Source organism: Ascaphus truei, chromosome 7, assembly GCF_040206685.1.
Source record: "Ascaphus truei isolate aAscTru1 chromosome 7, aAscTru1.hap1, whole genome shotgun sequence".
Lineage (NCBI taxonomy): Eukaryota > Metazoa > Chordata > Amphibia > Anura > Ascaphidae > Ascaphus > Ascaphus truei.
In genome coordinates, this window is record NC_134489.1 from 110,892,916 (window position 1) to 110,905,273 (window position 12,358).

The 12,358-nt window shown below is 54.8% G+C and overlaps 1 protein-coding gene across 1 annotated transcript in view; it reads right to left on the reverse strand.

The window, feature by feature from the left end:
- ITGB5 (integrin subunit beta 5) overlaps positions 1–12,358 on the reverse strand; it is a 152,774-nt gene that overhangs the window by 22,228 nt on the left and 118,188 nt on the right. Inside the window, exon 10 of the mRNA XM_075609898.1 lies at positions 9,955–10,387. Within this exon, the coding sequence (XP_075466013.1) occupies positions 9,955–10,387 (433 nt within the window). The remainder of the gene's footprint in view (positions 1–9,954; positions 10,388–12,358) is intronic.

A 12,358-nucleotide genomic window follows, 5' to 3' on the forward strand; every position in this document is an offset into this window, starting at 1 on the left:
GGGACGTTCTGTGCTGCGAGCGAGAAGATCCTCGCCAGTGGGACATGCGCTACACACTGGATTGGGAAAGTATTGGGCTAGAAGAGTTTTGCTGAGTTATATTGGGCCCAAAATCCCCGACAAAGAAAGTTCTTCCCAAGTGAAAGGGATTTCTGTTCCCCGCCAGTGAAGTTCGGTGGCACAATGCAAGTATTAGAGATTGTTTGGAAACGTTAACTCTTGGTGCACAGACCTGGCAATGTCCGAGGTGGTTACATTGCAGAAGAGTCCAGCAGGGAACGCGGGTCCTACGTTCGTGACAAATACTTTGCAGAAGTGATCGAGACGGCCGTGCAAACATTTCCCCCCAAGAATGGAATTGTGGTGCGCCAATATTAGAATATTCTTATGTCCCAGAAGGCCCGGGGATATTGGAGACAGGGGCCGGGGCCGGGGGATAAGGGCCAGGGATATTGGAGACAGGGGCCGGGGGATAAGGGCCGGGGATATTGGAGACAGGGGCCGGGGGATAAGGGCCGGGGATATTGGAGACAGGGACCGGGGATAAGGGCCGGGGATATTGGAGACAGGGGCCGGCGGATATTGGAGACAGGGGCCGGGGATAAGGGCCGGGGATATTGGAGACAGGGACCGGGGATAAGGGCCGGGGATATTGGAGACAGGGGCCGGGGCCGGCGGATAAGGGCCGGGGATATTGGAGACAGGGGCCGGGGCCGGGGGATTGAGAACTCTGTGAAATACTTTACTACCCGTCATGGACACGCCACCATTACCACAACGGAAAACCACGTAGCCAACTAATGCCGGTCTGGCCACAGTATCTATAAAGATCGGGTTGAATATGTGGACAGTACAGGGTTTAAGAGGGTCCATTTTGTGGAAGTGCCCGACAGAAAGGGGGGGGGGCGGGGGGTGTGTGTGTAGGAAACCCGCTCCTGACCCTTACTGGTGAAGTAAGCCCCTCTGATATAGAGGTCAGTGCCCCCTGCCATAAGGTAACACCCGGGTTCTGCTGCCCGCACTTTAGCCCTCGCATGGCACTGCCCCTGTGCTCACATGTGTATATTGTATCTGACGCGTTATATTGGGTCTGTAAATATGTTATTTATATTTAGGGTGACCATATTCGCATGCGCGAAGGGCGAGCGCAAACAGCGCATGCGCGAACAGAGAACGCTGACTGCGCATGTGTAATTGGAGCTTGCCGGCCACGCATGTACGATCGGAGCTTGCTGGTCAGCGAGCGCAGACTGTGCATCCGCTTGGCGGTGCTCAGTGTTTGCCAGGCAGACATGTGCCAGCCGGGGAGCTCCGATCGCGCATGCGCCAGCTGGAGAGCTCCGATCCCGCATGCGCCAGCTGGAGATCTCCGATCCCGCATGCGCCAGCTGGAGAGCTCCGATCGCGCATGAGCCAGCTGGAGAGCTCCGATCCCGCATGCGCCAGCTGGAGAGCTCCGATCCCGCATGCGCCAGCTGGAGAGCTCCGATCGCGCATGCGCCAGCCGGAGAGCTCCGATCGCGCATGCACCAGCCGGAGAGCTCCGATCCCGCATGCGCCAGCCGGGGAGCTCCGATCGCGTATGCACCAGCTGGAGATCTCCGATCCCGCATGCGCCAGCTGGAGAGCTCCGGTCGCGCATGCGCCAGCCGGAGAGCTCCGATCGCGCATGCACCAGCCGGAGAGCTCCGACCCCGCATGCGCCAGCCGGAGAGCTCCGATCGCGTATGCGCCAGCTGGGGAGCTCCGATCGCGTATGCGCCAGCCGGGGAGCTCCGATCGCGTATGCGCCAGCTGGAGAGCTCCGATCGCGTATGCGCCAGCCGGAGAGCTCCGATCGCGTATGCGCCAGCCGGCAAGCTCCGATCGCGCATGCGCCAGCCGGCAAGCTCCGATCGCGCATGCGTCAGCCGTAGAGCTCCGATCCCGCATGCGCCAGCTGGAGAGCTCCGATTGCGCATGCGTCAGCCGTAGAGCTCCGATCCCACATGTGCCAGCCGGAGAGCTCCGATCGCGCATGTGCCAGCCAGCAAGCTCCGATCGCGCATGCGTCAGCCGTAGAGCTCCGATCCCGCATGTGCCAGCTGGAGAGCTCCGATTGCGCATGCGCCAGCCGGAGAGCTCCGATCCCGTATGCGCCAGCCGGCAAGCTCCGATCGCGCATGCGCCAGCCGGCAAGCTCCGATCGCGCATGCGCCAGCTGGAGAGCTCCGATCCCGCATGCACCAGCTGGAGAGCTCTGATCCCGCATGCGCCAGCCGGAGAGCAATGATCGCGTATGCGTGGCCGGCAAGCTCCAATCCCGCATGCGCCAGCTGGACAGCTCCGATCGCGCATGCGCCAGCTGGAGAGCTCCGATCCAGCATGCGCCAGCCGGCAAGCTCCGATCCCGCATGCGCCAGCCGGCAAGCTCCGATCCCGCATGCGCCAGCCGGCAAGGTCCGATCGCGTATGCGCCAGCCGGCAAGGTCCGATCGCGCATGCGCCAGACGGCAAGCTCTGAGAAAACCGGGACATTTAGAGACATTTGGGGATACCGGGACAAACAAAAAAACGGGATTGTCCTGACCACACCGGGATGTCTGGTCACCCTATTTATACTGTATTATGCTAGAGTGACCAGCATTGGGTTCAGGGATAAATATATCCCCGTATGCAGCCACGTATAGTATATTATACGTGTGCCTAGAGAGGGTATGGTTTGTACCTGCTGAATGTGTAGGTATATTACACCGCGCCTAATACTGCGCTGATGTTATGCGCAGAGGACGCAGCATGTGACCGTTATCCTGCGCAGAGGACGCAGCATGTGACCGTTATCCTGCGCTGCGTATAAACAGCGGAGTGTTCTAATCTTACTCTCGGTCGGAGATTTGAAGGCTGTTCATATTCGATAGGGGAGAGTGTAGCCCCCTTGCAGAATACTACTGAGTTAAGGGGTTAATGGCCCAAACGAGTTAACCGTATAATAATATATTTTTCTTATACAGCGCTGACCGTGTACACAGCGCTGTACATAGAATTCTGTAGGCATCACAAGTACCTGCCCCGCAGAACTTACAATCTAATTGTGGTGCCTGACGCACAGGGGGATAAAGTGACCTGCCCAAGGACACGTGTCATTGTGTTCAGGGTCAGGGCCGTACCTCTCCTCCAGCCCCAGGGTTATGTATCTAAGTCTTCCAGCTGCAAAACGGGTGCCAAAAATCCTGCAAATGGCAACGTACATGTTTTACAGCGGAAAGAAATGTCATTTTTTCCGGAATACATTAAGGCGGTTTTAATGCCCCAGTTTAGCATCCGCTGATTGATACATCGCCTCCTCCTGCGCCAAAGACCAGCAACACTTTCCAGTGCAAGAGAATAATGGATGTTAACCTCTTCGCTGCCAGAGGACAGGTACGCACTCCAGGCCCGCCTGGCAGTTTAGGGGTTAATAAACGTTATATTAGCATTCTCTCCTACACATCGAACTGCGTCTCTCTCCTGGATAGAGGACACAAGAATATATTCAGCGTAACGACTGTTTGTGGGGTCACAGAGGTGTGATGTTACTCGGGGTCACAGAGATGTGACGTTACTCTGGCTGTCAGGCATGGCCAGAGGTGTCATTTAACCGTTTGCACAGCACCTTTAAACACGCACCAGCAACGCAGAACGTGTTCCTGTAATTATCCTTCCGAGGAACAAACAGAGGAACAAACATCTACAATTAGGGGGAAGACAAATCCCCCCCCCCCAGGCTGCAGCTGGAATACTGAGTATGTGTTATATAAACGAGACCCCCGGAACTGGAGTGCGAACCCCGAAGTGATCCCCACAATCAGCAAACGTCCACACTGTCCCGTCCCGCTCGGCAGCATCAGAGGATGCAAGTAAAAGCCACCGCCCCCGCTCTTCTCTTTGTAGTTTAGTATTCAGCTCCCGTCTGATAATGAAGAATACAAGTACAGACACAGGTCACATCAATGCATGTACAGGCGTGATCTCGGCGAGCAGAGCCAGTGACTGGTCGCTGTGCCCCCTCGGGGGCTGCAAGTGCGTGGTCTGTACCACGTGGAGCCACGCTCTCCACGTGTGTATGTATGTGTAATATATATATTAATCTACTTGGAGTAAAAATACTCCTCAAATGTTTAGATTAGGATGCGCAGGGCACAGACATCGTATACATTACCCGGGGCCACGTACCCAACGGGGCCACGTACCCAACGGGGCCTGAATGCTGCAGTAATTCCACGTCTCAGGGACCAGTTCCTAAAAACCATAACCACGCCATTTATAAAGTAATCATTATTTTAAGTAGAAAACCACGGGAAGATTTCCCGGTGAGCTGGACTGCAATATCAGCCGGCAGTGAAGGGGTTAATGCGATTCCTCTGGCCACGCCCGTTGCGTTAGGTGTTACATTGAAGCAGTCTCTGCACAAACACCGCGCGTGTGACTCAGGTTTCCCAGAATTCCCCTGGGGCGTCTGGGAGAACTGGCTGCTTTCGATGCTCTATTTTTAGTCCCTGAATAGGATCCTGATATGTGCCACATGGTGGTGACTGGTTACTTGGCATTATTCCGTCACCGAGCCGTGTGCCGTGCCTGTGGGAACGGGGTGGTGACGGAACAATGCCAGGGACCACAGCTAATAATAATTAGAATAATAATATTATAGTCGGACCACTAACAGCAAGAGCTTATCTCAAAGTTGCATTGCTTGTTATTACGTCATAAATGTCCAAACTCATATCCACAGGGGTATAAACAGCTGTACTTGAGTGGGTTGCCTATTTTATGGCTTTTTTGCCCACATTACATTACGACTCCTCCACTCCTCTCACAAAACTCTGATAACGGGTATTGTAGTCCGATTGTCATTAATTGCGATTCATGTCCATGTCTGTTACCTGTTACCCGTGAATCCCCAGTGTGAGGGCGAATCGTCTATTCCCCAAATAAAACCCCACATTCAAATCAACAGAATGACAATGTTGAATTGCCCCCGATCTCGAGAGTCTGGGGGCTTCTTATTACTTCCTTGCCCTGGAGATGTTTTTATTAACCAGCTTTACCGAAATCTGGGGCCCCGGCCCCTCCCGGCAGGGAAGGGTTACTGGCGGGATGTATCGGCACGGCAGTTGTTTTCCTTCTTGCCGCGTAATGAATAAACGGTGACATTATGTATCCGAACATCTGGAGCCAGAGTCTGGCACGCAAGAAACACTTCCCAACTGAGCCAAGTGGAGCTGGATGTTTGAACTCTCTCCCCTCCGCACCCAGATACTCGTCACCGCTGTACCCCTCCGCACCGATACTTGTCACCACTTTACCCCTCCGCACCCAGATACTTGTCACCGCTTTACCCCTCCGCACCGATACTGGTCACCGCTTTACCCCTCCGCACCGATACTTGTCACCGCTTTACCCCTCCGCACCCAGATACTTGTCACCGCTTTACCCCTCCGCACCCAGATACTTGTCACCGCTTTACTCCTCCGCACCGATACTTGTCACCGCTTTACCCCTCCGCACCCAGATACTTGTCACCGCTTTCCCTCCCCTGAGCCTGTTCTCTGCCACACTCCGTGTTCCCAGAACGCCTCCTATGGATGTTGGAGGAAGAGGAGAGCTGTACATTACTTCTCCAAGTAGAGTCGGTCACGGCGGCCGTTTACATACAGCAAATTGGAACAGACCCAATAAACAGGACATGCTGGCGTCGTCGTCGTCCGCGCACACACCCCGAATCCCGGCTCACCATGGGCGTCCCCAGGGATGTAACAGGACTCACACCTCCGACTCCCAGAACATAAACACCAGACGTTCTCTGAATCGTTTCAAAATAAATAATCCCAGAGATCGTGAAGTCTGAACTTCCACTAAAACAAACATCGCTGCGGATAGAAAAATCCCCATCACCATCGCTTGTCCTTTTCCCCCCCGAAAAAGGAACGTGGCCAATTTCTACTAAGCCATGCTATTCTGTAAAACACCCTTTGGCCCATTAGCAGAGACAAGAACAATGCGTTTTATTACATAGCTTGCAATGTGCTGCCGCCTCTCTGATAATGAAGGGGTTACGCCATTCTGCAGTCAGTGAGAGTATTATATTACTTCTTCCCAACACTGATGTTTATTTGGAAGTATTTGCTTTACTGGCACAGGGCCCGTCCCACCAAATCTGTGTTATAAAGCACTTTAATCAGCTGGTTGTATTGATACAGATGTGGCCCTGAAACACTAATTGTGGCAAACACAGCCCTGACCTTTACACAAACACACAGCCGTGTGACAACAGATTAACTCGTGGAAAGACGCCATGTTAAAGAGGCAAGCCAAGCAGCGGCAAAATAAATAAAAAAAATGTTTTAATATGCGCACCTCTGATTACCTTTATTTTAAACTAATTACCTAAGCTGATGATCGATTCGTTCTCCCGTGATCGATCAGCAAAATCCTGTTTCCCGGGGTTCACTAAATGGCCGCCTTTCAGTTTCAAATCAATCCTTCAGTCAGTGTAACTCAGCAGCTACAATGTATTCTTATATTACGAAGGTAACATTGTCTATTGTTACAATCTGCAGCTCAAACTGCTGGGAACATTGGCAACAAATGATCACAAACAGGAAAGTGTTGCACAGATCTTGCACTGCTGGGGAGGTGGATAAACCTTTTATAGAACACAAAGGATGCTCAGTGTATTAAAACTAATAAAAATGACATTAAGAGTTGAATTTTACAATTAAAAACGGTAGTAAGTATTATCTAATACTACAGACGTGATTTATTTCAATTAAAAAAGAATCACATGTAGGGGTTTGTTCCTTTAAATGCAACCACAGAAAGTGACTATATAGAGACGTTTTTCCTGCGTGGCTTCTCAGCATTTACCTTAAACAAAAATAAAGTGAATGTAATTGTAAATTTCTCTTTTTAGCATTAGTGAACGAGCCTTATAAACAAAAACTGCCCCCGGCATCACGCTCTGGTATAACCGCCTCCTGGACGTGGCACCATGCTCTGGTATAACCGCCTCCTGGACGTGGCATCACGCTCTGGTATAACCGCCTCCTGGACGTGGCACCATGCTCTGGTATAACCGCCTCCTGGACGTGGCACCATGCTCTGGTATAACCCCCTCCTGGCCGTGGCATCACGCTTTGGTATAACCCCCGCCTGCCCCCGGCATCACGCTCTGGTATAACCCCCTCCTGGACGTGGCACCACACTCTGGTATAGCCCCCTCCTGGACGTGGCACCACGCTCTGGTATAACCCCCTCCTGGACGTGGCCCCACGCTCTGGTATAACCCCCTCCTGTCCGTGGCATCACGCTCTGGTATAACCCCCTCCTGGACGTAGCACCACGCTCTGGTATAACCCCCTCCTGTCCGTGGCATCACGCTCTGGTATAACCCCCTCCTGTCCGTGGCATCACGCTCTGGTATAACCCCCTCCTGGACGTAGCACCATGCTCTGGTATAACCCCCTCCTGTCCGTGGCATCACGCTCTGGTATAACCCCCTCCTGGACGTGGCACCACGCTCTGGTATAGCCCCCCCCCTGGACGTGGCACCACGCTCTGGTATAGCCCCCTCCTGGACGTGGCACCATGCTCTGGTATAACCCCCTCCTGGACGTGGCACCACGCTCTGGTATAACCCCCTCCTGGACGTGGCACCACGCTCTGGTATAACCCCCTCCTGGACGTGGCACCACGCTCTGGTATAACCCCCTCCTGGACGTGGCACCATGCTCTGGTATAACCCCCTCCTGGACGTGGCACCATGCTCTGGTATAACCCCCTCCTGGACGTGGCACCATGCTCTGGTATAACCCCCTCCTGGACGTGGCATCACGCTCTGGTATAACCCCCTCCTTGACGTGGCACCATGCTCTGGTATAACCCCCTCCCGGACGTGGCACCATGCTCTGGTATAACCCCCTCCCGGACGTGGCACCATGCTCTGGTATAACCCCCTCCTGGACGTGGCACCACGCTCTGGTATAACCCCCTCCTGGACGTGGCACCACGCTCTGGTATAACCCCCTCCTGGACGTGGCACCACGCTCTGGTATAACCCCCTCCTGGACGTGGCACCATGCTCTGGTATAACCCCCTCCTGGACGTGGCACCATGCTCTGGTATAACCCCCTCCTGGACGTGGCATCACGCTCTGGTATAACCCCCTCCTTGACGTGGCACCATGCTCTGGTATAACCCCCTCCCGGACGTGGCACCATGCTCTGGTATAACCCCCTCCCGGACGTGGCACCATGCTCTGGTATAACCCCCTCCTGGACGTGGCACCACGCTCTGGTATAACCCCCTCCTGGACGTGGCACCACGCTCTGGTATAACCCCCTCCTGGACGTGGCACCACGCTCTGGTATAACCCCCTCCTGGACGTGGCACCACGCTCTGGTATAACCCCCTCCTGGACGTGGCACCATGCTCTGGTATAACCCCCTCCTGGACGTGGCACCATGCTCTGGTATAACCCCCTCCTGGACGTGGCACCATGCTCTGGTATAACCCCCTCCTGGGGGGGACTTGTTTCCGTCAGTACGTGGTATTCTGGGAATCTGTGTCCTGAGCCAAGAGACAAGAATGTAACCGGGGGCAGTTTATAAAGAAGTCTCTCCGAGACACAAACACATGGCGTGGGAGGGACGCGGTCAGGGACAGAGTGGGTCATTCTGGTGGCGTCAAACATTCAGTAAACAGAAGTCCGGCGGCAAAACAACTCGGGTCTCAGGAACAAAAACTAACCTGGAACGGAAATAATGGCGCAGTGACGGGTCCGTGAGGCTACGCAGAGAAATGTGCCACGGTCGCCCTGCGGCAAAATGGGAGCAAAAAAACTGCACCAGATTTATCACAGTAAACATCTCCCGGCTTCTTACGGGACTTTTCTCTGTGATAAATCTGGTGCTGTTTTGTATCCGATGTCGCACCGTGTCTCCGTACACTGCAGCGTGCGAGTCTGAGCAGGGAACAGGGGGCCTGCTGTGTTACACAAGTGTAACCCTTCCCTGGGGTTACTATGCGCAGGTAAGGGGTTAAGGCTCCTAAAGGGTTAATGCCTGGGTTGTTGCAAAGTACCTGTCCTTTCCCATACCTGTTACAAATATCTCAGCAGAGGCTTAGCCACGCCCACATTCTGGAAGGTAGGGAGGGGGGGCAGGTCTGAGGGGGGGAAGGGGAGAAAAGGGGAGAGGTCGGAGGGGGGAAAGGGGGGGAGAGGGGAGGGGTGGGGAGAGAGGGGTGGAGAGAGGAGGGGGGGACAGGGGGAGAGGGGAGGGGGGACAGGGGGAGAGGAGGGGGGAGGGGGGGAGAGGAGGGGGGGAAGGGGGGAGAGGAGGAGAGAGGGAGAGGAGGGGGGAGGGGGGGGGAGGAGAGAGGGGTTGGGGGGGGAGAGGAGGGGGGGTGGGGGGGACAGGATGGGGGAAGGGGGAGAGGAGGGGGAGAGGGGGAGGGGATAGGAGGGGGGGTGGGGGGGAGAGGAGGGGGGGTGGGGGGGAGAGGAGGGGGGGTGGGGGGGACGGGAGGGGGGAAGGGGGAGAGGAGGGGGGAGAGGAGGGGGGAGAGGAGGGGGAAGAGGGGGGAGGGGAGAGGGATGGGGCAGAGGGGAGGGGGGGAGAGGAGATAAATCTTATTGCCTCATCGGATTATCGCTAACAAAACTGTGTGACCGATCCAAGGCAGTATAGTGTCCCGAGCGTGTGGGGGGAACACATGCTTAATAAGGCATCAAACTGCCCCTCAGTGTGTGCAGGCAGCCCAATATCTCGTACATTCTCCTCATGTTTCTCCCAAACGGCAGTGAGGTTCCCCCCCCGACCCCCCCAAATTTCTGAACTGAAATCCGTGTCACAGGCAGAAACATCATTCTTTCCCACAGTTCTGGCCCAGAACACGGGCGTCTCCCAGCGCTGAGGAGGATTACGCTCCCTGACTCACCTGAGCACAGCACGCCCTTGTACCTGGCGCACGAGAAGTCGTCGCACTCGCAGTACGATCCGCTGATCCTCCCGAACTCGCTCTCGTAGCACAGGCACAGGCCGCAGCTGCACCCCCCGCGCCCGCTGCACACGGTTCTGCCCTCCTCCTCGCGGCAGGCGTTCTGGGACACCTCGCTGCCGCCCTCCTCCTCGCCGCACTCACACCTGGCACCCAAGAAGCCGCCATCGCAGTCGCACAGGCCGCAGGTGTAGGTCCCGTTACCGCCGCACTTGCCGCTGGCGGTCTCCATCCCCCGGGAGCAGCTGCAGGTGCAGTTATAAGTCACCGTCACCTCCAGCGTGTCCCGGAAACCCACCGGCCTGATGGTGAAGGTGTGCTCCGTGCCCGGAGGGGGGCAGCTCCGCGTCTCAGCCGAAACCTCAAAGGAAACCTGCGCGGGAAGAGCGGTGCGTCAGTTTAACCCCTTCACAGCCAGAGAGGCCTGCAACGCATTGCACAGCATGTAAAGCAGCAGAGAAAAGAAAGCAGTGGTACTGAGGTCCGACGCAGAGGAGCACAATCTGACAGAATAATGTGGGGGAGGGGGAGTAATTCCCTCCAGCCTGCAAGGTACAGCAGAGAAATGCAGACGTATTTCAGGATCTACTTCCTAAAGTCTCCTAAACGCAGAAACTGGGACAAAACCAGCAAAAAAACCGCAGCACATTTATCAAAGAAAAGGAATCCCATTAAAAGCAGCCAGGGTTTCTCCCCCGATACATTTGGTGCAATCCTTTAGCACAGATTTTGCCCCAGTTTTGCAGTTGTCTGACGTCATACAGACATAATACTGCATGCTGGGGATTCTGGGTAATGACAGAAGCACAGTGAACGGTCACCTGCAGTAATACTCAGCTTATACCTAGGACAAGCGAGTACAGAATCAGAAAACCCATTCAGAGGCAGCTATACGGTCCTTGGCGACTTGTTAGTTTGAGCTTTGCTACCGATTCTGCATTGTGTGCTTCAGGCTCCTCCGGCATTTAAGGGGTTAAAAACCATGACTGCTCAGCTCACACGTGTAGACTAGAACATGTGAGATGGAACTGACTGAGTCAGAGAGGGGAGCGGGCGATACCGGGTATTATAATAACCCCCATTCACTAATCTAAACTTGTAACGTGGAGATCGCCAGACCTGCATCTCCTGCATCTGCATCTCCTGCATCTGCATCTCCTGCATCTGCATCTCCTGCATCTGCATCTCCTGCATCTGCACCTCCTGCATCTGCACCTCCTGCATCTGCACCTCCTGCATCTGCATCTCCTGCATCTGCATCTCCTGCATCTGCATCTCCTGCATCTGCACCTCCTGCATCTGCATCTCCTGCATCTGCATCTCCTGCATCTGCATCTCCTGCATCTGCATCACCTGCATCTGCATCTCCTGCATCTCCTCCTCCTCCTCCTCGTATATTGCTAGTAATCTCTTGTTCTGTAGATTATTCTTGCAATAATTTCATGTTCTCTTTAATAAAACATGAATCAACTACAAGAATAATGTAAAGAACAAGTCATTAATTAATAAGACAGAAAACCCAAAGTTACAGAAACGCTGATCTTCAGCGCTCGCTGGAAAGCTGAGCGTCCGAGTTTGGCCGCGGAGACCTTATTACCGCGACGTTTCAACGTAAGGTTCACTTTTAGAACGCGGTTATAAGAAGAACCCTGAATTTATTCCGGGGAAATATATTATATAAGGACTCGCTTCGTTTCAAACCTCTCACAAACCGTGTTTCCTGTATTTACAGCGCCAACAGATCATCCGGTTTGATTGCGCAGGTAAATGAATATATTAAATCGGGTGAATATTGTAACAAACACCTGAGGCTGCGCCCGCTGTCTGCGCTGCACGTGAGCGCAGGGGGGGGAGTGACGGGGGCGTGAATATTGTAACAAACACCTGAGGCTGCGGCCGCTGTCTGCGCTGCACGTGAGCGCAGGGGGGGGAGTGACGGGGGCGTGAATATTGTAACAAACACCTGAGGCTGCGGCGCGCTGTCTGCGCTGCACGTGAGCGCAGGGGGGGGAGTGACGGGGGCGTGAATATTGTAACAAACACCTGAGGCTGCGCCCGCTGTCTGCGCTGCACGTGAGCGCAGGGGGGGGGAGTGACGGGGGGGTTAATAACGTAACAAACACCTGAGGCTGCGGCCCGCTGTCTGCGCTGCACGTGAGCGCAGGGGGGGGGGGGGGTGACGGGGGCGTTAATATTGTAACAAACACCTGAGGCTGCGCCCGCTGTCTGCGCTGCACGTGAGCGCAGGGGGGGGGGGTGACGGGGGCGTGAATATTGTAACAAACACCTGAGGCTGCGCCCGCTGTCTGCGCTGCACGTGAGCGCAGGGGGGGGAGTGACGGGG